The 26,208-nt window shown below is 42.5% G+C and overlaps 1 protein-coding gene across 2 annotated transcripts in view; it reads right to left on the bottom strand.

Annotated features, from left to right (window-relative positions):
• Nucleotides 1–26,208, bottom strand: part of eci2 (enoyl-CoA delta isomerase 2) — a 138,719-nt gene that overhangs the window by 38,301 nt on the left and 74,210 nt on the right. For both annotated transcript variants that reach the window (XM_072283681.1, XM_072283680.1), the window contains 2 exons: nt 21,846–22,034; nt 5,385–5,454 (listed from right to left, as the gene is read on the bottom strand). In XM_072283681.1, coding sequence (XP_072139782.1) covers nt 5,385–5,454; nt 21,846–22,034 — 259 coding nt within the window. The remainder of the gene's footprint in view (nt 1–5,384; nt 5,455–21,845; nt 22,035–26,208) is intronic.

Genomic DNA, 26,208 nt, shown 5'->3' with positions numbered 1-26,208 from the left:
AACTGTGGTAAATTATGGTAAACTATCACTGCAAAAAATGAAGAGGTGAGTGAAGGCAAGGCTAACTTGAGAGTCGAGGCATGCAGGTGCAATACAAAGTTGGTGCGTGGCACATTCAAGAAGTGGTCAGAGTAAGGTTGAGGCATGTTCCAGATAGAGTGAGTCGGAGTGAACAAATCGGAGAAGAGTTGGAATGGAGGAGTTTCAGAGCCCATCCACCTAAACCGGGAGTGAGGTTGGATCAACCAAGTTCCGGGCCAATTTGGAAAAGTTGAGTACAGGCTGAGCAGCAGGGTCCAGGCCCAGAGTATATTACTCTGGTGAGGCTGGATCCTGGTGTGGGGACGACTCAGTGTTTAGACAATTTAAACACTGACCCAGATAGACTGAAAAGGCAGTGTTGGGACCGGAGGTGAGAGTCCGGCCAGCTCTGCTTGTTCTTCCGCGACATTTCCTCCACTCTCCACGGCACTGAGACATGACACTGCTCTGGTTCCTCCAGGCTTCATATCTGCTGATCACAATTTGCCCCGCTGTGCGATGAACTAAGGCTGAGGCTACGGGTCTACTCTGGCTGCTCTAGGATCGGGGCTTTGGTCTCATTTTCGTATTGTTTGCTATTTTGTGGCTGCCTGTTAGCGGGCAAATCTCATGGTTGTATAATTTATACATGCTTTGATAATAAATGTACTTTGAAGTTTGGGAATGAGGGAAGAGATTGCTGCCCCTTTGGTGATGATCTTCCTTCCTCACTGGTCACAGTAGTACAAGATGATCAGACAGTGGCAGATGTTATTCCTTTGTTCAAGAAAGGGAACAGGGATAACCCTGGGAATTATAAACCAGTGAATCTTATTTCAGTGGTGGGCAAATTATTAGAGAAGATTCTTAGAGACGGGATTTAAGAGCATTTGAAGAGACATAGTCTGATTAGGGATAGTCAGCATGGCTTCATGAGGGTCAGGTCATCCCTCACGAGCCTGATTGAATTCTTTAACAATACACATTATTGAAAGTAGGGCAGTGAATGCGATGTATATGGATTTTAGTGAGGCAATTGATAAGGTTCCCCATAGTAGGCTCATTCAGAAAGTGCGGAGGCACAGGATCCAGGGAAAAACTTAGGCTGTGTGGAATCAGAATTGGTTTGTCCATAAAAGGTGGAGGGTGGCTGAAGAGGGAGTGTGTTCTCCATGAATGCTGGTGACCAGTGATGTTCTGCAGGGATCTGTTTGGGACCCCCTGCTCTTTGTGAATTTTATAAATGACTTGGACAAGGAAATCATGGGTGGGTTAGTAAGTCAGCAGATAACATGAAAGCTGGTGGTGTTGTGGATAATGTAGAAGGTTATTGAGGGTTACAACAGGACATTGAAAAAATTCAGAGCTGTGCTGAGAAGTGGCTAATGGAGCTCCACCTGAAAAAATGTAAAGTGATTCACTCTGGAAGGTAGAATTTGAAGTCAGAATACAGAGTTAATAGCAAGGTTCTTACCAACGTGCCTCATTATGGGAAAGGTGTGGAAAGATTTAGGGGGTGCAGAGGATATTTATAAGAGTCTGCCTGAACTGGAGAGAATAGGTTGAGCAAAGGAGTATGAGGAGTGATGATAGAGGTGCACGAGATGATAAGAGGCATAGAATGAGTGGACAGCCTGAGACTTTTCCCAAGGCAGAAATAGCTATTATAAGGGGGCATAATTTTCAGGTGATTGGAGGAAAGTATGGGGGATGTCAGAGATAAGTTATTTTTATACAGAGTGGTGAGCGTGTGGAACGCATTACTCAGTGACTGTAGAGTGAGATACATTAAGGACATTTTAGAAACTCTTAGATAGACACATGGATGCTAGAAAAATGGAGGGCTATGTGAGAGAGAGAGGGGTGGATTGATCTTATGGTAGGTAAACAGGTTGGCACAATATCATGGGCCAAAAAACCTGTAATGTTTATGTTCAAAGTTGGGACTTCATTTAACCATGTTTATCCATACTAATCACAGTTTACATCAAGCCTGAAGAATTTCCATTTAGGGTTGCCAAGGTCTAGTTCTGAGAGAGTGATTTAATGTGTTGAGTGAAGTCAGTTAAAGTCATAGAGCACCACAGCAAAGAAAAAGGACCTTCAGCCCATTCCACCTAGTCCCATTGACCCATACCTACATCATGGCCCTCCAAACCCCTTCCATCCATGTATTTATCCAAATTTAACTTAAATGTTGAAATCAAACCCCCATCCACCATTTCTGCTAGCTGATCGTTCCACACTCTCATCAGCTGTGTGAAGAAGTTTCCCCTCAGGTTTCCATTAAATATTTTACTTTTCACACTTAACCTATGACCCTGAGTAACTACAAATATTTTTGTTTAACCAGTTTCATTCAAGGCATCTTGTTCTAATTATTCCATAATGTTGTCTCCTACTTTGTCTCCAATGGAATGCCCATATATCAGACATCCCACCCTGCAAAAACTCATTTCAGGGAGGTAGCACCATCAATTTGCAGGAGACTCCCGGGAGAGGTGGGATGTCTGCAATAGAGTAGCTCCTTAGCAGCTAGCCAGCTAGTTTAAATAACGTTACCTATGCTAATGAATGAATGACACCTGTTAAACTCACCTCAACATGTCCTTTACAGTCTTAACCCACCATGGGCAATAGAAAAGTCACTGTTGCAAACAGTGCAGTGAGCAACACTGTCATTATTTTGACCCCTATTAGGCAGGGGTACACTTTAGTGTAGTCTGGGGTGACATACATTTTATATTTTTTTTGGAACACTCTGCCATGGCGTGCTCTCGCTCGCTTTCGCTCTCTCTTGCTTTCTCTCTCACTCGCTCCCTCTCGCTCTCTCTCACTTGCTTTCGCTCACGCGCTCTTGCCCGCTTTCTCTCTCGCCCTCTCGCTCACTTGCTTGCTCTCGCTCTCTCTCGTGGTCGCTCTCACGCTCTCTCTTGCTTTCTCTCGCTCGCTCTCAAAAAAATTGATTTCCGTGATATTGTATATAATTTGCAGGCATTAGGGAGCCACTATTAATATGTGGGAGACTCCCGGAACTTCTGGGAGAGGTGGGATGTCTGATATATGATAAGCTTAGAAAAAAAAACACAACTTACAAAGGAAAGTAGGTCACAGTCACAGATACAGCTATCCATTCACTCACACTTGCGGGCACAGATAAAGGTAACTTACTTAAGTGGACAATTAGTTAATGCTCACATTCTTCTTTTCAAACTGAATATCATAGCAACACAGTAAGAGCACCATTAAGACAATTTTTCTATCTTTGGTAGAAAAAACAGGTCTTGCAATTTTATAGTGCCTTTCATAACATTCCAAAACATCTTGCAACTGATCCTCTGAATTGTAGTCAAATTCTGCACAGCAAGCTTTGAAATGTATGAAACTTATAATGATTAAGTGATGTTTAGTGATGTTCTCTGAGGGAAGCACACTCAATAGCTATTTTATTAAGTACACCTGCTCGTTAATGTAAGTATCTAATCAGCTGATCATGCGGCTGCAACTCAATGCATAAAAGCATGCAGACATGGTCAAGAGGTTCAGCTAAATTGTGGATGGCATTGCAAAGTCTTCTCTACAGAGCAGGCAAGTAGAAATTAGAGTTCCCCTAGGCAGAGCAGAATTGAGAAGCAGGATTAAAAAAGGTATAGAGAAGAAGTGGCAGGGGGATTGGAAAAATGAATTAAGGGGCAGGCATTATTTTTCTAGTCACCCACTAGTTAAAAAGGTCTCAAACTGTTACCTTTTAAGTCGTAGAGATATGGTGAAATTTACAAGACTTAGGTTGGGGCATTGTGGGCTAAACTATTATTTAAAGATAATAGGAAAACATCCTACTGGATTATGTGACTGTGGTAGTCCAGAGACAGTCCAGCATGTTTTGCTGAGCTGTAATCAACACAAAATTGAAAGAAGCATGCTGTTCAAGAGGCTATCTGGCTTAAATTTATTTTGGTTTTCTATTAAATCTTTGTTTGGCCATCGAGAGAATCAACATCTGATTGAAGAGTCGATCATTCAGTGAGACTGGGTTGTATTCAAGAACTTGAGTTCCTTGAAGTTCTGTAATTAATTATACATCCTGCGGAGGGCTGTGATATGCCTAGATGCGTGTAAACAGCCGGAAATAGAAGAAGAAGAAGAGGTTCAGCTGTTGTTCAGACCAAACATCAGAATGGGGAAGAAATATGATCTAAGTGACTTTGACTGTGGAATGATTGTTGGTGCCATACAGGGTCGTTTAAATATCTCAGAAACTGTTCACCTCCTGGGATTTTCACACGCAACAGTCTCTGGAGTTTGCAGAGAATGGTGCAAAAGACAAAGAAAAACATCCAGTGAGTATCAGTTCTATGGGTGAAAATGCTTATTAATGAGAGATTAGAAGAGAATGGCTAGACTGGTTCAAGCTGACAGGAAGCCAACAGTAACTCAAATAACCACATATTACAACAATGATGTGCATAAGAGCATCCCTACATGGACATGTCCAACCTTGAAATAGCTAGTCAGCAGAAGACGACGGCTAACATACACTGAGTGGCCACTTCTTCAAACCAGTGTCATTGGATCTTGTGCATCAATCTAAAGAAATGCAATTTCAACAGTGCAGAACTTGCTTAGCAATATACTGGGGTTCAAGTCTTCGATGTCAGATGAATCCACAACCTACCAACTTGAAGATAAGGGTATTACTAATTGACCCACAATAGCACTTGTTGCCTACTGTGACAGCACTATTACTGGCCAGAATGGAGCAAAATTGTATAATTGTAATGACAATTATGGCTGGAGACATCACTTCTGTAATTAGATTAATTCAACAAACAAAATATGTCCATTAGCCTTCTCCACTAATTTAGCTTGAAGAAATAATTAATTAGGCCATTAGGAGTATTCCCAGCTCCTCTTCAAATACTACTACAGTTTCTTTTGCTTTCACCTGAACAAACAGATTTTAATTAATCATATGGAGGAAGGGACACATACTGAGATGTAGGCCTAGATATTGTGTTCATATCCTGGAACAAAACTCAAAAGTATTACAAGTCCTGTTCTCTAAGGAGAGAGACATATAATCCAACATTTTAAGTTATTTCTAATGCAAAATTCACAACTTATCCCTCAAACAACCGTTACTTGCAACAACTACCAGTGCATAAATTGACCACCATCCACAGGACATTGAACATGCAATGAAAGTCGCGGATTAAATAGAAGACCTTTCTTCCTGCTTCTATTAATGATTGATATTTGTGGTCTAAATATGCTATGTAGTCTTTGTTGGTGCCAAATCACCAAAAATAAATGGAACAGTGGCATGGAAATACATGGTAGAAAGTACTGAATGAGAACTTAACCTGTCATTACAGTCAGTGAAGAATCATCATTCGCAGCTTGCTTCAGTGCCTTCATTATTTCCTCATACATCTGAAAGAAAGATATTATCAAGAACTTATTGAACAATGGAAAGAAATAGGTTGATGTACGTAATTTGATCTTAAGATCTACATGGCAAAAGTGAAATACATTTTCTTTTTGTCATTCATCAACATCCTGTTTAGAAACTTTAAAAACAGGTAGGTAATTGCAAGTTTTACAACTTTCAAACAAAACTTTAATCATCTAGGAAAAGGCTTAAGGGATGAGATGGTCTGGTTCTGTTCCTATTTACGTAGATACAACTAAGTCACGAAGGGGATATTTGATGCTGTAAGTTTGTATACACCCTCTTCTCCTCTAAAGCCCAGACTGGAATCCAATCTAGGCTAACGTCAAAGCTATATTTTGTAAGACTAGCAGAATCTTGCAACAACTCACATCAAAACTCTCACTCTTCCATTGGCTGAATTGAATTAAAAACACCATGGCCACGTAAGTGATAAATGTAGCCTACTTTAAACATTAGAAATCTTTTAATGATAAGTCACAATTACCCTGCCAGTTACACTGCATTATAACACCATGTTTAACATAAATAAGGATAAGGACAGAAAAAATTGTAACAAACTGAGATATGGAAAGCGGAGTCTGATATTGGTTTCTAAAGAGCAGAAGCTCTTGAAAATAGTTTAGATTTTATACAATTCAAAAGAAGTTCAATTGTTGAATTGAACAGCACAGAATAAAGGCACTGTGCCGTGTCAACCCTTTAAAAGAGCTCAAGACTTAGTTTCACACCGCAAGTCTTTCCTTATTACATAATTTGTTTTCCTTTGCAGATTTCCTTTTGAAAGCTGTTAGTAAACTTGCAAACTGTAGTCCTTTGGGCAGCATGCTCCAGATCACAATGAATCCCAGGATTTAAAAATAGAATCTTTTCTCTAGTTTTTTTCCCAAAAAATATTTAAAATTGTCATCCAGTTAGTAACTCAACTACCCGTGAAAAGTTTTTCTCAAAGATTCTTGGAAACATGCCCATTTGTCTGGCCAGCAAATGTGTTAGACCAGAAGCTCATGCCCTGTAATGCCCTGGTTCATATTTTTACTGTTATACTGAATGTATTTCATTTTGTGTTCTGTATTTCATTTTTGCAGTTCTGTGAGAGCTGATTGTTTCAAACTTATGTTTGGGTTATCGCTGAAGATGAGAGATGAGGAGAAATGTGTGCTATCCAATTAGGATGGTCGAATTGAAGGGGAGATTTCCTCTGGTGAGGGACACTAAGGTTGGGCTTGAGGTTTTTCTTTTGGTTCGAGAGAGGATGAAGAGGGAAGACACCGGCAAGGAGAGGTCGTAGGGTTCAACATGGAGTGGGACCGTGATTCAACAAAGCCGGGGTGAGATCGTTTGAGGATCGGTGAGCTCCAACTTGTGCACATTAGACTGTTTCAATAAAATGGGCCCTTTTCTTTACTAGCCATTTAGTCAAATTAAGAATTATAAAGATAAATCTTTTCATGGTATGTGGTGTACTGTCTTATTTCGTGGCACTAATTTGTAACAGGGTAATGAATTACACAGCATCCACACAAACAGGGGGTTTGGGGTGGGATCGCACCTCCATCTCATAAGCTTGCTGGGGCCAGAGATGGTCTTCCCTAGAATCATGCAGCAAAAGAAACCAGGGTGTTTCATACAGATTAGCCATTACATCAGTACCTTAAAGTAGGATAGTAGAACTCAGCAGAGGACACTGGCAGTAGCTCAGCATTATTCGTGGCAGCAAAACACAGAAGCAGGAATGCAGCAACGCAGCAACATAAAATAAATGAATTTATACATCAAAAACAGCAGTCTCCATTACATTAAAAGATAGGTGTTCAGGTACACTGATATAAAACAAATGGGTCAGCACCTAAATTACAAGGAGGTCAAAATGTGGCTTTCAAGGGATTCACACAAGTTAAACAAACAGGTGGAAAGATGACAGTTAAAATATAACAAGGGGAAGTGTAGCATCATTCACTTTACATAGAAGAATATATCCTAGGATGGGGTGTTTTCTTATAGAGAAAGATTGAGAAGAATAGGGTTTAGTCCAGTCTGGAATTCAGACAAATGAGAGGGCTTGCTGGGATAGATGCTATGGATCTGTAACATCATTTTTCAATCTTATACCATTTTAAATACTCTTGCTTTTTCTTATTAAAGTGAACAAGCTCTTTTTTCCATATTCTATTTTTCTGCCAAGTCCTTACCTATTCTGTTAGTTTGTCTATGATCCCTTTAAGCTTCTGCATCTTCCTCATTCCTTAAACTGCTATCCACCATTGCATGATGAGCAAACAGTAGATGCCCTGATCCACATCATTGATATGGATTGGGAATGGCGAGGACCTTTTCTCTACCCAAACTGATTTCCAAACTTCTTCATTTTCCAAACGATTCTTATTCTTTGGGGTTGGAGAATAACTTGGTGGGAACGGAAAAATCTGTCTCTACATGGAGGCAGAATCTTATATTTGTATAATCTGTCCGTTCCCTTGTTAAACTCTGATCATCAGTACTCATTTTGCTGCTCTGCACTTTGCCTTATCCTTTTAACTCTCTAGATTTCACCTCACCTGAACTCTTCTCACTTACTCTTTAGTTCAAAGCCTGTTGTATAGCCTTAGTTATTAAATTCACTAATATTGTCCCAACTTGGTTTATTTGAAGCCTATAGTCCAGCATTGGTTCCAGTGCTCAAGGGATTGAAACCTTTCTCTGACACTAGCCTTTGAGATCCTTTCAATTCTTTGATCTATTAACATGTAAGATTGCATGTGGTTCAGACAGTAATTTTTAACATCACCTCTGTCACATGTACATCTGAACAACAAAACATACAGTGAAATGTGCGTTCGCAACAATAATCAACAGAGTCCAAGGATTAGCTGGGAGCAGTCTGCAACTGTCGCTGTGGTTTTGATGCCACCATATCATGCCCACAACTTACTAACCCATACATCTTTGGACATGTGGGAGGAAACCCATGCAGTCATGGAGAGAACGTACATACACCTTACATTACATCATGTGCTGTGGAAGACGTCCTGCCTTGTCCCTGTGCCGAAGATGCCGCACCCCAGCGGCCTCAATGACTATAGACCGGTGGCATTGACCTCCCACATCATGAAGACCCTGGACAGACTTGTTCTGGAGCTGCTCCGGCCTATGGTCAGGCCACAATTAGATCCCCTCCAGTTCGCCTACCAGCCCCAACTAGGAGTTGAGGATGCCATCGTCTACCTGCTGAACCGTGTCTACGCCCATCTGGACAAGCCAGCGAGCACTGTGAGCATCATGTTTTTTGACTTCTCCAGTGCGTTCAACACCATCCGCCCTGCTCTGTTGGGGGAGAAGCTGACAGCGATGCAGGTGGATGCTCCCCTGGTGTCATGGATTCTTGATTACCTGACTGGCAGACCACAGTACGTGTGCTTGCAACACTGTGTCCGACAGAGTGATCAGCAGCACTGGGGCTCCACAGGGGACTGTCTTGTCTCCCTTTCTCTTCACCATTTACACCTCGGACTTCAACTACTGCAGAGAGTCTTGTCATCTTCAGAAGTTTTCTGATGACTCTGCCATAGTTGGATACATCGGCAAGGGAGACGAGGCTGAGTACAGGGCTATGGTAGGAAACTTTGTCACATGGTGTGAGCAGAATTATCTGCAGCTTAATGTGAAAAAGACTAAGGAGCTGGTGGTAGACCTGAGGAGAGCTAAGGTACCGGTGACCCCTGTTTCCATCCAGGGGGTCAGTGTGGACATGGTGGAGGATTACAAATACCTGGGGATACGAACTGACAATAAACTGGACTGTTCAAAGAACACTGAGGCTGTCTACAAGAAGGATCAGAGTCATCTCTATTTTCTGAGGAGACTGAGGTCCTTTAAATTCTGCCAGACAATGCTGAGGATGTTCTACGAGTCTGTGGTGGCCAGTGCTATCATGTTTGCTGTTGTGTGCTGGGGCAGCAGGCTGAGGGTAGCAGACACCAACAGAATCAACAAATTCATTCGTAAGGCCAGTGATGTTGTGGGGATGGAACTGGACTCGCTGACGGTGGTGTCTGAAAAGAGGATGCTGTCCAAGCTGCATGCCATTTTGGACAATGTCTCCTATCCACTACATAATGTACTGGTTGGTCACAGGAGTACATTCAGCCAGAGACTCATTCCACCGAGATGCAACACAGAGCGTCATAGGAGGTCATTCCTGCCTGTGGCCATCAAACTTTACAACTCCTCCCTTGGAGGGTCAGACACCCTGAGCCAATAGGCTGGTCCTGGACTTATTTCCTGGCATAATTTACATATTACTATTTAACTATTTATGGTTTTATTACTATTTAATTATTCATGGTGCAACTGTAACAAAAACCAATTTCCTCCAGGATCAATAAAGTATGACTATGACGATCAGCGTGGGAATTGAACCCTTATTGCTGGCACTATAATGCCCTATACTAGCTGCTACATTACTGTGCCACCATTTAGCAGAATCATCCCTTTGACTTCTATATGGAACATGATAACTGAATCTTTCCACTCCCACTTCAAATTATTCTCCAGCCCCAAAGAGTTGTTAATTCTAGTACCAGATGAAAAATAGAGCTTTCATGAGTCAAGTCACCTCCAAGACCATGCTGTTCCCTGTCAATAACTCATTCTGTTTCACTGCTCCAGCTTGAGTGATTTCCTGTACCGCTGTTCTGTGGTTAATTTATGCACCCTCCCTGCAGTCTCTCCTCTTATCTATACAGGCTGAAAGAATATTGTATCCTCAGCAAGTGCTTCTCCTGGATCCCCATAACTGCCATAGTTTTACCAACCCCACCTCTCCTGTTTCTCCTGAGTGACAAACCTGCAGTACCTAATCTAAAGGGTATAAGAACAAAATATCCCTCTCTTATGCATCACAGTAACTGAATCTCAGACACTGGCTCAACAATCTAAGGACCGGAAAGAGAAAAGGCAGAAGCCAGAATAAAAGGGTGGGGGTCAGGGGGAGGGGGAGGGGGAGGAATGTGAGCTGGTGTGCGATAGGTGAATCCAGGTAAATGGGGGAAAGTAGACAGGTTTGGGTGGGGTGAGGAATGGGAATGAAATGAGAAGCTGAGAGGTGATAGGTATAACAGGCAAAGGGTTGACGATGAAGGAATCTGATAGGAAAGGACAGCAGACCATGGAATAAAGGAAGGAGGTGGGGACACAGTGGGAGGTGGGAGGAGTGTGTAGCTGATGGGCAAATCATGAGGTTGGGGAAAGAAAACAGTAGGGGTAAAGGGGGGGCAAAGGGATAAGGGAAAATAAAGGGGGGGGGCAGAGAGAGGAGTGGTTACCCGAAGTTAGAGAAACTGCTGTGGATGTCGTCAAGTTGGAGACTACCAAAATGGAATATAATGTGCTGTGCCCCCAATCTGAATTTAGCCTCAACTTGGCAGTAGAATCGTCTATGTTCAGACATGTCAGCATGGGCATTGGAAGTGGAATTAAAATGGCTGGCCACCAGGCTTTTACGGATGGATGGTGTGAAGGTGCTTGACGCATCTATCTTCCAAATTGCATTATGTGATGTAGAGGAGGCTGCACTGAAAACACAAATACAATAAACAACCACGGTGGTTCACATGAGAAGTGTTTCTTCACTTGGAAGGAAAGTTTTGGTCTATGATCGCTCTCTTTCGTCTACCACCTCTGAGCTTGTCAAACCATTTCCATTTTCCCTAGCTACCTAACTTCACCCCTCTCAACTGGATTCCCCTATCATTCACTAGCTTGTGCTCCTTCTTCTACTATTTTATTCCGGCTTCTGCCTATTTTCTTTCCAGTCCTGATTGAGGGTCTTGGCTTGAAATGTAAACTATTTATTTCTCTCCATGACTACTGCCTGACCTGCTGAGTTCCTCCAGCTTTTGTGTGTGTTGCTCCTTACATGTACAATCTTATTCATGAAACTAAAGATCCCCAGTGTTTAGAAAAGTTTTATTAAAGTGTTCTGTTACATTCAAATGTTTGTGCTTTAAATTTCAAAATTAATTTAATGTGTCAGCTCTTCATACCAAAATTTGTTTAATTTGAACTTGCATATCTAGCTCATCAATCCAGGCTTCTACACTGTTAGTACTGCAACAACAAATTATGCTACCAAACCTTGAGATCAAATATCTTTTTGAAAATCACAGAAGTTTGTTATTTTGCTGAAGACTCATAGCAAAATGTTGGATAAGATTTGATTCTAGCAAGTTTGTGTTAGCTCTCATTAATTATAACTCTTGTTCTAACAAATGAAAATAAACTTAGTTTTAGACAACAAACATATGAGACACATTGCAAATTAGAAACCCTATTTTGGTTTGCATCTTAGAAGAATGCCTAAGAGGGGTAAAATAAATTTTACAAAGATTGTACATTATTGGGATTTATCAATCGTGCTGGTATTGGAAGGCATTTTAAATTGCATTCGTCCCCCTTGTCCCTCCCCACCAATCTCCCTCCCGGCACTTATTCTTGTAAGCGGAACAGGTGCTACACATGCCCTTACACTTCCTCCCTTACCACCATTCAGGGCCCCAGACAGTCCTTCCAGGTGAGGCGACACTTCACCTGTGAGTCCGCTGGTGTGATATACTGCATCCGGTACTCCCAGTGCGGCCTTCTATATATTGGTGAGACCCGACGCAGACTGGGAGATCGTTTTGCTGAACACCTAAGCTCTGTCTGCCAGAGAAAGCAGTATCTCCCAGTGACCACACATTTTAATTCCACGTCCCAGTCCCATTCTGATACATCTATCCATGGCCTCCTCTACTGTCAAGATGAAGCCACACTCAGATTGGAGGAACAACACCTTATATTCCGTCTAGGTAGCCTCCAACCTGATGGCATGAACACTGACTTCTCTAACTTCCATTAATGCCCCACCTCCCCTTCTTACCCCATCCCTTATTTATTTATTAATTTATTATTTATTATTTTTTTCTTTTTTTTGTCTCTCCCTTTTTTCTCTCTGTGTCGCTCTCACATTAATTCCTTGCCTGCTCTCCATCTTCCTCTGGTGCTCCCCTCCCCCTTTCTTTCTCCCTCGGCCTCCCGTCCCATGATCCTCTCCCTTCTTCAGCCTCGTATCCCTTTTGCCAATCAACTTTCCAGCTCTTAGCTCCATCCTTCCCCCTCCTGTCTGTCTTCTATCATTTCAGATCTCCCCCTCCCCCTCCCACTTTCAAATCTCTTATTATCTCTTCTTTCAGTTAGTCCTGACGAAGAGTCTCAGCCTGAAACGTCAACTGTGCCTCTTCCTAGAGATGCTGCCTGGCCTGCTGTGTTCACCAGCATTTTGTGTGTGTTGCTTAAACTGCACTCATCTTTTTAAGCACAGGCATTTGTGTTGGGGTGTTTTGAAAGCTTTTTCCACATCAGAAAGTGTTTAATTTACTAGGATTAAGGTACAGCAGTTGAAGGAACCCCATAAACTCATTTGACGGCTTCATAATTTATTCTAATTCTAAGTGACTTTACACAGGTGGGATTTAGGCCATTGAACTGAGGGCAGAGCTTCGGATGATGGCACCTAACAGCGGATTCCTTTGTTTGCATCTTCAGAAATACCTCTATTTCTATCTTTAATATCTCTTTTTTCCCTCTTCAGGGTCTTTTGAAGACCCTGACCAGGAGTTACGTGATGACTTTGGTTCTTTGCCAGAATGGGACCCGCTCTCAGGGCCTCACGACCGGCTGTTGTTCAAAATGCCAAGGACGCAACCTGGAAGACGAGCGCGCCTGCAGGATACCGGATTTTTGTGGCTCTGGAGGCGGGCAGATTCGAGGTCGGTGCCGCCACAGAAAACCGATGTGTCATGGGAGATGGAAGATTGGAAGCCCAGAGACCCGAGATCTTTGGGCATACAGCTCAGAAAAAGCAACGCAACAGACTTTAACACCATAAATTTAGCGAGTTATTGTGAAATGGGGACACCTTTTTTACCCTTATGGGGGGGGGGGGAGAGAGAGAGAGAGAGAGAGAGATCGCCTGTATATGTCAAATTACTGGGTGAATGAGTAGTCTTTGGGGTACTGCAAGTCTGTATCTTTGTTGATGCTTTGCTGCACACTTGAGTGCTCGGTGGAGGATGCAGATACTTTTTTGCTGGTGGGGGAATGGAGGGTCATCATTTTGCTGCTGCTTATGTGTGGGGGGGGCTGGGGGGGTCTTTGGCATTCTAACATTTAACTGTCATTTATTCCTGGGGCACTCCTTTGTTTTCATGGATGTTTGTGAAGAAAAAGAATTTCAAGATGTATACTGTATACATTTCTCTGACATTAAATTGAACTTATTGAATAAAATTAAGAAAGAACAGTATTTGTGATAGTAAAACACATATTCAATAGTAACATTATATCAAATTAACAATCTTCAATACATTAAAAATGTTTTGGGCATTGTTTTAATATTTTTAATAAAACAACTGCATAGGTTCATGGAAAATTTAACGTTGGAATATCACTTGAAATTTTGTTCAATGTGTGCGTGGATGAATTCCTCTATCAATGATTATTAGGAACACTGTTTTATAGTATTGTAGTACTATTTACAGTGTTCTAATTTGTTCTATATTTCATTTAAATAGATAATTTGTTACTCAATTTGACTTTTTTTTAAACACCTTTTTTATTATTTCCATGAAACTTCAGCTAACTGAGGCAGTCACTTAATTTGGCCAAAATGTACTGGTCCTGATATGTTCCAATTATCTGGAATCCATTGCATATATAAAAAAACACTAATATTTTAAACAATGGAGCCGGCATTATAAAGAAATGATAGCACTAGATATTTGCTGTACAACCACTATTTCCACTTGTAACAACATTGACTTGTAATGACAAGTTTTACAAGTTTTAATGAGAACGCTTACCATGCAAATATGGAATTCAAGGGCAAAGAAAACAGTACAAAGAAAGCTAACTCTGCCATCAATCTTTGAGTTTTGGCACTTGTGTATGCTCCCTCCTAAAGTTGTATGCCAGATAAACTTTAAATGCCATTTATCAGTTATCTTAACAACAAATCTGAGCCTGAATCGCTTTGTTGAGTGCCAGTTCTGTATTAGCTATTTGAGAAAAGTTACTAATGTAATAGAAACTGATCAGACAGTTCACTAGACCTATGAAGAAATGTTTAGCAGAGGAGGAAGATGAATGAGGTGGGGAGAAGGAACAGAAGATGGGGGGTGGTGGTGGGGGTGTGAGGAATTGGGGTGGAGTCTCGGAAGCAACAGGAGGAAGCTGGAAGAGGCTGGAATGAGGTTGAAACTGAGGGGACAGGAGGAGGAAAGACAGGAAAAAAAGAGGCGAGATGGACTTCGGACCACAGGTAAATGACGCTGGGGGGGGGGCAAAGAAATGGCAGATGAACTGAATAAGTATTTTGCATCAGTCTTCATTGTGGAAGACATCATTGGCATGCTAAACATTCAAGAGTGCTAGCGTACGCAAGTGTAGTCGTACTACTAAGGTGAGCTACTTGGGAACAGACAGGTCTCTAGGTAGAGTCACCTGAACAAATGGACTATACACCAGTACTCTGAAAGAGGTAGCTGAAGAGATTTGGAAGCATTACTTGTCATCTTTCAAGAATCACTAGATTCTGGAATGGTTCCAGGGAACTGGAAAATTGCAAATGTCAGACCAGTCTTTCAGAAGCGAGAGAGGCAAAAGGAAGAAAATTATAAACCAGTTAGCTTGACTTTAGTGTTTGGCAAGATGTTATAGTCCGTTATTAAGGATGAGGTTTTAGGGTACTTGGAGGCACACGATAAAATTGTAAGAAGTCATCATGGTTTCTTTAAGGGGAAAACATTGCCTGACAAACCTCTTGGAATTCTGTGAGGAAATAATAGACAGGAAAGTCAGAAGGTGTTGTTTACATGGATTTTCAGAAGGCCTCTGAAAATGATCCACACAACAGGCTGCTAAACAAGCCTGATATTAACATGGACAGAAGATTAGCTGACTGGCAGGAAGTAAAGATTGGGAATAAAGAATAAAAAGGCCTTTTTCACTTTGGCACAAGTGATTAATGATGGGTCCACTATTTTCTTATATGTTAATGATATGGATGACAGAATTGATGGCATTGTGGTCAAGTTTGGAGATGATGCAAGGATAGGTGGAGAGGCAGGTAGTGCTGAGGAAGCAGGGAGTCTCATAAGAACTTGGTCAGATGAGGAGAATGGGCAAAGTAGCACATGTACAGTGTAGGGAAATGAATGGCCAGGCACTTTCATAGAAGGAATAGAGACATAGACTTTTTTTTCTAAATGGGGAGCAAATTCAGGAATCAAAACTGCAAAAGGACTTGGGAGTCCAAGTGCAGGACTCTCTGAAGGTTAATTTGCATCAGGTCGAGTTGGTGGTAAGGAGGTCAAGTGCAATCTTAGCATTCATTTCAGGAGGGTAAGAATATAAAAGCAAGGATGTAATGCTGGGACATTATAAAGTATTAGTCAGACTACATTTGGAATATTGTGAGCAGTTTTGGGCCCCATACCTAAGAAATGATGTGCTGGCATTGGAGAGGGGCCAGAGGTGGTTTATAAGAATGATTCTGGAAATGAAAGGGTTAACACGCCAGGAGTATTTGATCACTTTAGATCTGAACTTGTTGGAGTTTAGAAGAATGAGGGGGAAATGGATCTCATCAAAACCTATTGAAAGGCCTACATAAGGTGGATGTAGAGAGGATGCTTAAAATTATGGGGGAGTCTAGGACCAGAAGGCACAGCCTCAGAATAGGATGCCCCTTTAGAACAGAGATGAGGAGGAACTTCGTTAGCCAGAGTGCAGTGAATCTGTAGAATTCATTGCCGCAGATGGCAGTGGAAGCCAAATCATTGGGTACATTTAAAGTGAAAGCTGATTGGTTCTTGATTAGTAAGGTCATCAAAGTTTAAGGGGAAAAGGCAGGAGAATGGGCTTGAAAGGGAAAAGAAATCAACCATGATCAATTGGTTGTGCAGACTCAATGAGCCAAATGACCTAATTCTTCTATGTCTTATGATTTCAATTCAGAAATCTTAAGACATTATGACTTCAATAAGACTTGGAAGAGAGAGAGGGTTTGTGGCTATAACTGGATGTCAACGTGTTGCATGACATACAAAAACAATCTTCGTCTTCGGTTGTCCATTAAAATCCGATGATGACGTCCACTCCTTTAACGGTGAGATCTTTGATGACTTTGTTTTCCTTCGGCAGTTGAACGGGGCACGATTGCGCAAGCACGTGTAAGTCGGACCGTGAGGCAGCGGATGTGTTTAAAAGAGAGAAGATAAACGGAGCAGGTGACAGAGTAGAGGGAGATAGAGTAGGAAAGCTTTGGCTTGAGAGGCTGAGGACGAGCTTCAATCCCAGTGAGGTAAGGCGGGTAAGTTCCTTTAATAAATCTAATTACCTTAAGAGTAGTTAACGGAGGCAGCAGTTAGGGCAGTTGAGTGCTCCGTTTGCAGGCTGTGGGAAGTCAAGGTGAGAACAATTGTCCCTAATGACTACACCTGTAAAAGGTACATCCAGCTGCAGCTCCTGACAAACCGAGTTAGGGAACTGGAGCTGGATGAACTTTGGATCATTCGTGAGGCAGAGGCAGAAATAGACAGGAGTTACAGGGAGATAGTCACCCTTAAGAGTCAGGAGATAGGTAGCTGGGTGACTGTCAGGAGAGGGAAGGGGAAGAGACAGAATGAGCAGAGCACCCCTGTGGCCATTCCCACCAATAATAAGTACATCATTTTGGATACTGTTGATGGGGACGACCTACCAGGGACAAGTTGCAGTGGTTGCGTCTCTGGCACCGAGATGGGATCCTCAGCTCAGAAGGGAAGGAGGGAAAAGAGCAGAGCAGTAGTGACAGGGGATTCGATAGTTAGGGCGACAGATAAGAGGTTCTGTGGAAGAGATTGAGAATCCCAGATGGTCTGTTGCCTCTCTGGTGCCAAGGTCTGCGATATCTCGGATCGAGTTCTCAGTATTCTCAAGAGGGAGGGTGAGCAGCCGGATGTCGTGGTCCATGTAGGGACCAACGACATGGGTAGGAAGAGTGAGGAGGTCCTGAAAGGTGAGTTCAGGGAGTTAGGCGCCAAGTTAAAGGACAGGACCTCCAGGATAGCAATCTCAGGATTGCTACCAGTACCCCTTGCAGGCGGGTTTAGAAATAGTAAGATAGTGCAGATCAACATGTGGCTGAAAACATGGTGCAGGAGAGAGGGCTTCAGATTTATAAATAATTGGGCAGTTTTCTAAGGAAGGTGGGACCTGTTCCGGCGGGACAGTTTACATCTGAACTGGAGGGGGACAGATATTCTTGCAGGTAGGTTTGCTAGAGGCGCTCCAGTGGACTTAAACTAGTTACAAGGGGGGAGGGGAACCAGAGTGTAGGAACAGATGTAGGGGAGAAGGAAGAAAAAGAAAATAGTAAAGTTGTTTGCACCGTTAGTGATAAACAGAGAGTAAGAGGAGGAAAATTTCTTAAATGCATTTATTTTAATGCTAGGAGCATTGTAAGAAAGGTAGATGAGCTTAGAGCATGGATTGATACCTGGAAGTATGATGTTGTAGCTATTAGTGAAACATGGTTGCAGGGGGGTGTGATCGGCAACTAAATATGCCTGGATTTCATTGCTTCCGGTGTGATAGAATCCGAGGGACAAGAGGGGGAGGTGTTGCATTGCTTGTCAGAGAAAATATTATAGCGGTGCTCTGGCAGGATAGATTAGAGGGCTCCTCTAGGGAGGCTATTTGGGTGGAATTGAGGAATGGGAAAGGTGTAGTGACGCTTATAGGGGTGTATTATAGACCACCTAATGGGGAGCGAGAAGTGGAGGAGCAAATTTGTAAGGAGATAGTAGATATTTGTAGTAAGCACAAGGTTGTGATTGTGGGAGATTTTAATTTTCCACACATTGACTGGGAAGCCCATACTGTAAAAGGACTGGATGGTTTGGAGTTTGTAAAATGTGTGCAGGATAGTTTTTTGCAGCAATACATAGAGGTACCAACTAGAGAAGGGGCAGTGTTGGATCTCTGTTAGGGATAAGATAGGTCAGGTGATGGAGGTTTGTGTTGGGGAGCACTTCAGTTCCAGTGATCACAATATCATTAGTTTCAATATAATTATGGAGAAGGATAGGACTGGACCCGGGGTTGAGATTTTTGATTGGAGAAAGGCTAACTTTGAGGAGATGCGACAGGATTTAGAAGGAGTGGATTGGGATAAATTGTTTTCTGGGAAGGATGTAATAGAGAAATGGAGGTCATTTAAAGGTGAAATTTTGAGGGTACAGAATCTCTATGTTCCTGTTAGGTTGAAAGGAAAGATTAAAATGACAACGATGTTTGCATTTCTCCATTGCTGTGGGATGTTCTCATCAGTCCAGGCCTTGGTGACGTACTGATAGAGGGTGCGCATACACATGTACTCTTCGTTCTTCAGTAACTGAGCAGAGATACTCAGTGCCAGGGGACCTGTTGTTCTTAAGGGAATGGACAGCTGATAGAACCTCCTGGAAGGCTGGTGGTAGACTGAGGTCGTGGATGGGAGGAAGTTCAGGCAGTTAGTCCAGGATGGTGGGGTCTGCATCAAAGTCCTGATTAAGCAGGGTGTTAAAATGCTCAGCCCACCTCAGCAGAATGGTATTCTGATTCTTCAGAAGTGTTAGACCATCTGCTGTTTTCAGGGGAGTAACGCATTGATTTATTGGGCCGTAGATGGTTTTGACAGCATTGTAAAATTTATGCATGTCATTATTATCAGCAAAGGACTGGATTTCATGTGCCTTTTCAGACCACCACTCATTTTGTATGGCCCGTATTGCCTTTTGCACTTTCCTCCGAGCTGCCTGCCAATGCTGCCTGATGCTGGTGGATGACAGGTTGTCTAAAGTTGCTCGGTGTGCTTTGTGCAAGTCCTTAAGCAAGTTGTGGATGGTGTCTGAGTTATCGTCAAACCAGTCTCAGTGGTTCCTGCTCTCATGGCCGATGGATTGGGCTGCTGCCTCATAGAGCACAGAGCTGATATAGGTCCATTGTTGTTCCATGGAATTTTCTGAGCTCAGATAAGGCTCCAGCTCTCTTAGTTTCTCAGCTAGGATGCATCAAAACTCACTTCTTGCTTCTGGATTTCTCAGGTGGTTGCAATTTAGCTGCTTTTTATTGGGTTTTTGCAGCCGCAAGGGGGGACGCACTTTCATATGGAGCTTGGCCACAATCATACGGTGGTCAGTCCAGCACTCTGCACCTCTCATGGCACGGGTGATAAGAACATCCTTGATGTGACTACGTCTCACAATGATGACGTTGATCGTGTGCCAATGTTAGAGCGAGGGTGCATCCACGAGGTCTTATATTTTGCCTTCTGCTGAAAGACTGTTTTGGTTATGGTAAGGTTATACTCAGAGCAAAGAGTAAGTAGCCTCATGCCATTTGCACTCACCTTGCCAATACCATGCCTACCTAGCACTCCACTCCATATCCTGTTGTTCTGTCCCACCCTGGCGTTGAAGTCCCCGAGCAAAAGGACCTTATCATTCTTAGGGATCCGGCAAAGAGCTTCATCCAATGTCTGATAAAAGTCAGCCTTGGCCTCATTCTCAGATGGCAAAATTGGTGCATAGGCACTGTGAAGCATGGCATAATGTTTCTTTGCCAGGGAGATATGGAGGGTCATTAGATTTTCACTAATGCCAACAGGTGTTTCTGTGAGACTTGGTAGAAAGGTGTTCTTGATGGCCAAGCCTGCTCCGTGGGGATGTTGTCCACCTGGGGGGATCTTTCCAGAAGAAGGTGTAATCCATCCCTTCCTCTGTTAAAGAGCCTTCATCCAGGAGCCTGGTCTCACTCAGGGCAGCAATGTCGATGTTGTAGCGCCTCAGCTCAGCAGCCATCAAGGCTGTTCTCCGGTGAGGTCTGTCAGAGATGCCATACGAGTCCAGGAGAGTCCTTACATTCCAGGTTGCCAGTTTTAGGTTGTATTGTTTCTTATTTCAATCACAGTAGTGGAATAACCTGATAGGTGCGGTAACCTATCCAGGTGAGTGATTGAATGGGCAATTTTTTAGGCCACCTTTTCTAGGCCCTTCCCCAATTGGGGTGAGCAGTGCGGTACCTAATTAGGGCTGCTCAGTCGCACAGGGGTCTGCCGAAAACAGCTGCCACTCAGTCCCAGCTGCTAGCGACCAAATACCCTGTGCCGCTGCCATGCAGGGTTCTGACTAGGAGCTCCCAGTCCATTCATACCTGCTCCCATTGCCAGACGCCCCATCGCCGTCAGACTTCAACCATATGTAAGGTCCAGGTATTGTTCACTGTGGTCAGAGGTGGAGACATGCGCAAGGAAGATTTTAAAGTGCCACAGGGAGTGCGCCATCCCCAGTAGCACTATCTTCACCATGATGAGGTAAATCCCAGTGGCAAGGATGATCCCATGATAACTGGTCCCACGTCTTGGATGCAGGAGGCTGCCGGGTCCTCTGTCTGTTAAGGCCCGCCTATTGCGCGCCACCAGCGCATTGCTTTTCTGTCAGGGTGTGCTCCCTTAGCCTTGTCTCAACAGACTTACCACAAGGCAGTGGGGCTATTTGCCCATAGCTGGGACAGTGGTGGACAGGTGCCAGGGCATGTCCACACAGTGGTGGGCCTGCATGCCACGTGTCTGGGGCCCACTGCTGCTCTGAGATCCCCTGTAGTTTAGCCTGGAACCATAAGATACCCAGTTTTCGTGTGTGGCCCCAAGGAGGCACTGCAGGAGTCTTGGTGGTGGAGAGGCTCTGTACTGGCAGGAGGAGGCTTACACACTGGGCTCCTCTTTTCACCCTTACTACAAAGGAAATAGAGGTGGTTAAAAGAGATGGTGGTGAGGTGTGCACACACATACACACATGTGGATTAAAAAATAGCAACTCCACTGTTAATGAGGTGAAGATGGCCAACAACACAATTGCTGATAATTCTCTGGCTAAAGCTGGATATAAAAGAATGGAAACAGATTAGGGAGCTCCACCTTGCTGTACAACACAAGCTGTATTAGAGCAGAATAGTATTATTTCAAAGGCTGCAGACGAAGGATAAGAAATATAGCTTACCATGATCAAAGACAAATATAGTTTAACGTACAACTTTGTTAAGGATTTCTTCAGTACTATAAGAATGTCTGTAGCTTGAATGGATAGATACATTTATAAAGTGAAATACAGAATAGTGGGAAGGATTGAACATCTGAATTAATTCAAAAATGCATCCCATTAACATCAATGGTTTTTCAGCAAAACACCAAATAACAGAAGATTGATAGAATTGTTTGCTACTATCGAAATTCAATAAAACAAAGTAACCTTACCGTGATTGAAATTGCATTTTTTCTCTCTGGCCTGTTTAGCATAATAGTGGTGATGTTGTTTTCAGTTGTGACCTTAAGTGTCTGGAATGATGCTGTCAGGTCTTCTGTGGCAGTGGTTTTATTCTGTGTGAGTACCTCCGCAGAAACCAGTGATTCTATGAGATCCACATACTTCTGTCTAGCTTCCTCCTACAAAGATGGAATTATTTAGCAATTGATCAAAATATTCTTCCATATCAATCAGCTACTGGAACTTTATATTTCTTTATAAAACTGGTGGTAATTTCAGTGAACATGTAATTTTATTTTAGAATTTGATTTAATTGTACTCATCCAAATAAGTTAGTTTCAGCTACATTCAGTAAAATCAATTACATACAATATACCAGTGTCAGACAGGAATGAACCAATATGTCCAACCAGCCTGCTCTGTAGCCTTGAATCTCAAATTCTTTGGCATCTTAAATCTGTACCTGCCTTAGTGGATGGCTCCTAACCCTGCAATTATTGGATGACATTACAATAATATCTTCATATCTAAATTTGATAACATTTCCTGAGTATATTTTGTTATAATGTCAGCAATTATTTTCATAATAGAATTAATCTTAAACCAACATATCAAAATAATTCATTTGAGCAAATGGTGAATGAGGACTTAATATTTTCTGTAGGATATCACTGAGATGCTCCCACGTAGAAAGATATTCCAATCTCAGATACTGGTGGAACTATATTTAATCACTACAAGCCTAACACGTGCTCAATAAAGCAGCTGGTACACAGTTTATATGAAAATACTAGGATATAAACAAATCAATGGGAAACTTTTGTCATATTTTATTACTTACTAAATGAGACACAGCACACAGAGAATGCACAAAATTCACTTAAAAGAAAAACAGCAACAGTTTAGTTTTATACATCAGAAGACTGATACATAATCAGAATCTTTGTACTTAACAATGAATGAAATAGATTCACAACACGCTGGAGGAACTCAGCAGGTCAGGCAGCATCCATGGAAAAGATCGGTCGACATTTCGGGCCGGAACCTTTCGTCAGGACTGTAGAGGGAAGGGGCAGAGGCCCTATAAAGAAGGTTGGGGGAAGGGTGGGAAGGAGAAGGCTGGTAGGTTCCAGGTGAAAAACCAGTAAAGGGAAAGATAAAGGGGTGGGGGGGGGGGGGAGGGGAGGGGAAGCAGGGAGGTGATAGGCAGGAAAGGTGAAGAAGGAAAAGGGGAAAGCACAATGGGTCGTAGAAGGAGGCGGAACCATAAGGGAGGTGACAGGCAGCTGGGGGAGGGAGCAGACTGAAATAGGGATAGGGGAAGGGAGGGGGAGGGAATTACCGGAAGTTGGAGAATTCTATGTTCATACCAAGGGGCCGGAGGCTACCTAGACGGTACATGAGGTGTTGCTCCTCCAACCTGAGTTTAGCCTCATCATGGCAGTAGAGGAGGCCATGTATGGACATATCTGAATGGGAATGGGAAGCAGAGTTGAAGTGGGTGGCTACCGGGAGATCCTGTCTGTTGTGGCGGATGGAGCGGAGGTGCTCGATGAAGCGGTCCCCCAATCTGCGTCGGGTTTCACCGATGTAGAGGAGGCCGCATCGGGAGAACCGGATGCAATAGATGACCCCAACAGACTCACAAGTGAAGTGTTGCCTCACTTGGAAGTACTGTTTGGGGCCCTGAATAGTGGCAAGAGAGGAGGTATAGGGACAGGTGTAGCACTTGCGCTTACAGGGATAAGTGCCAGTGGGAGATCTGTGGGGAATGAAATAGATTGTACATGTGCAATGAGATGCTTCAAATATAAACAGAAAAATATTATTTAAGTATATCATTAATGCCATACATGGGAACACTACCACTAGCAAGTTTCATTCTTAGTTTATCATGCTAGTCTTAAAACACTTTGTCAATCCTTCCTCATTGTTAGTCACAACCTAGTATGGAGCCTCCAATGCACAGGATCACAAGAGGCTGCAGAGAGTTGCAGACTCAACCAGTTATATCACTGGCACAACCATTACTGCCTTTGAGGACATCTTAAAGAGGTGATGCCTCACGAAGGTAGCATCCATCACTAAAGATCCTCACCATCTGAGACATACCCTCTTTGTGTTACTTCCATTGGGGAGGAAATACAGGAGCCTGAAGACCCACACTGTTCTAGGAACAGCTTCGTCCCCTCTGCCATCAGTTTTCTGAATGGTCTGTGAATCCATGAACACAACTTACCATTCATCAACAATAGTGTTGTTTAAGAAACACTAGGATAAGTACATGGAGGGGAGGCAGCAAGAGGAATATGGCACAATTGCAGGAAATTGGGACTAGCTAGGTGGATAACGTGGTCAGCATGGTCTTGTTGGGTCAAAAGGCCTGTATCCATGCTGTATTGTTCTATGACGAAAAGATGCAGTTCCTCAAGTTTACTTTGGGCTTTGTTCGAATGTGTCGCAACTGGAAAATTGCAACTCCTGGAATTCCACATTAAGTTCAATAATTTAAAAAAATAGTCTTGCCTATTTGTATCAGGACTGGTCAATTCAAGATGCATGGGCATCCATTAGTAACATTATCTCACTTTCTCAGTTTTTCCCTCTCCGCAGAAGGCACAAGGAATTTGTAGCCAAGCATTCTCTTCTATTTCAGATAAATTACCAGTAGCTTCTATACTCTCTACCTCAGAGTTACAACATATTGTATTTTTTCTTCCTCTCATGTTCTCACTCTCTCTATCCACAGCTGAGTGTTTCCAGCATCTTCTATTTTTATTTCAGATTCTTGTATTTCCTTATACCACAGGAACTACAAGCACATTGTATCTACACTGGCTCTTACAGCAATCCCAACATTCCCCACCCCCAATGATTCTCCTACTGCCCAGCTATGCTAGGGAGAGTTTGCAGTAGCCAATTAACTTACCGACCTGCACACCTTTGGGATGTAGAAGAAAACACGGCAAAGTCTGTAAATGCTAAGGCATTTGATGCTTTAAAGAATGATATGGACAGATTCCGTCTGGCAAGGCAAGGACATAAGAGATACTGAAGAAATGTGTAAATGGAGATGTGTTGAAAAGCCAGCATCTGACAATTGCAGAGATTTGTTTTTACAAATAATAATGCAAGCAATAAAAATGGAGCGACTGCAGCATTACTTTGAAATTAAAGAGTTGTTTTGACCAAGTTATATCCAACAATTTCAAGATGTTTATTTAACTGCACACAAATATTGCATTCCAATAAGTACTGCAGTGCAATGCACAAAACCGTTGGACAAAGGGAGAAATAAGTCTTATCATTGTAAACTGAATCAAATCATTTACACAAATACAAAACTGTCAGATCATCAACAATAAATTAGCTTCTCCCTCCACAGATGCCACCTGGTTTGTTCAATGTTTCTTGCATTGTAATCACTTCTCTCAGTTATCATTTCTTGCCATTAAATCTTTAGTCAAAATAATTTTCTTTCTGGAAGAATAGTGTAGTATTTTGCCTTTTCCAGTTTTATTCCCAATCTTCCTTTGAAGAACATTCCAATGAGTGGTGGAAGACATTAGCACATAAATCAAACTGCTTTTCTGCATATGTGGTCCCAGTACATATTGAGAGGCAATTCATCATAGTGGTCATAAATGCTGAGCTCATTCCAATTTTTGCACTCCTGATAAAAGTTATTGCCTCTGGGATCACAAACACAGATAACTTCCTTTTTTCCCTTTCTTAACCTAGACCCAAAATGTAGTTCCAAAATGGGATTAGCTAAACCAGCAGAGATTTAGATTCAAATATATGTCAATCTAATTTAGCGGTACATCTTGTAACATATGTAGCATATACAATATTTGGGGTTGCACAATTTTAACGATTGTACCATTGCATCATCAACTGTTCTGTTTTTGTTTCAAAAATATTTAGCATGGAAAGTGTCCAAAAGTGACTATGGAAAAAGCACGACAAGAAATATTTCCCTGACAGTGTCATGTTACCTGCCTGTTATGCAGCTGGTGTTTAGGACAGCAATGAAGGTCTTCCATCTCCAATGGTGTTCAGGGCTTCCTTCATCATGTCAGTAGCTTCCTCTTGGTTTTCACTACTATCAGTCATGCAAGTCCTGGGTGGAAACTCAGGAATAGCGTCACACTCATCTGTAGAGGATTCTTCATCGGTGTTTCCATAACAATTTTATTTTACCAGTCAGGGTTGTTAGTCCTAAGCTGAACCCTTGAACCTGGAGGACCAGTGGACCACTCTTAGTCTGTCTTTCAGCTTTTGACTTGTTTGGCATGGGTGACCCTACCAAGAGCCAAAGTACAAAGCCCTGACTCTAGCCAACATAGCTCT

The sequence above is a fragment of the Mobula birostris genome, chromosome 19 (assembly GCF_030028105.1).
Source record: "Mobula birostris isolate sMobBir1 chromosome 19, sMobBir1.hap1, whole genome shotgun sequence".
Lineage (NCBI taxonomy): Eukaryota > Metazoa > Chordata > Chondrichthyes > Myliobatiformes > Myliobatidae > Mobula > Mobula birostris.
Note: the sequence above shows the minus strand (reverse complement) of the source record. Positions and strands in the feature narration are given on the sequence as shown.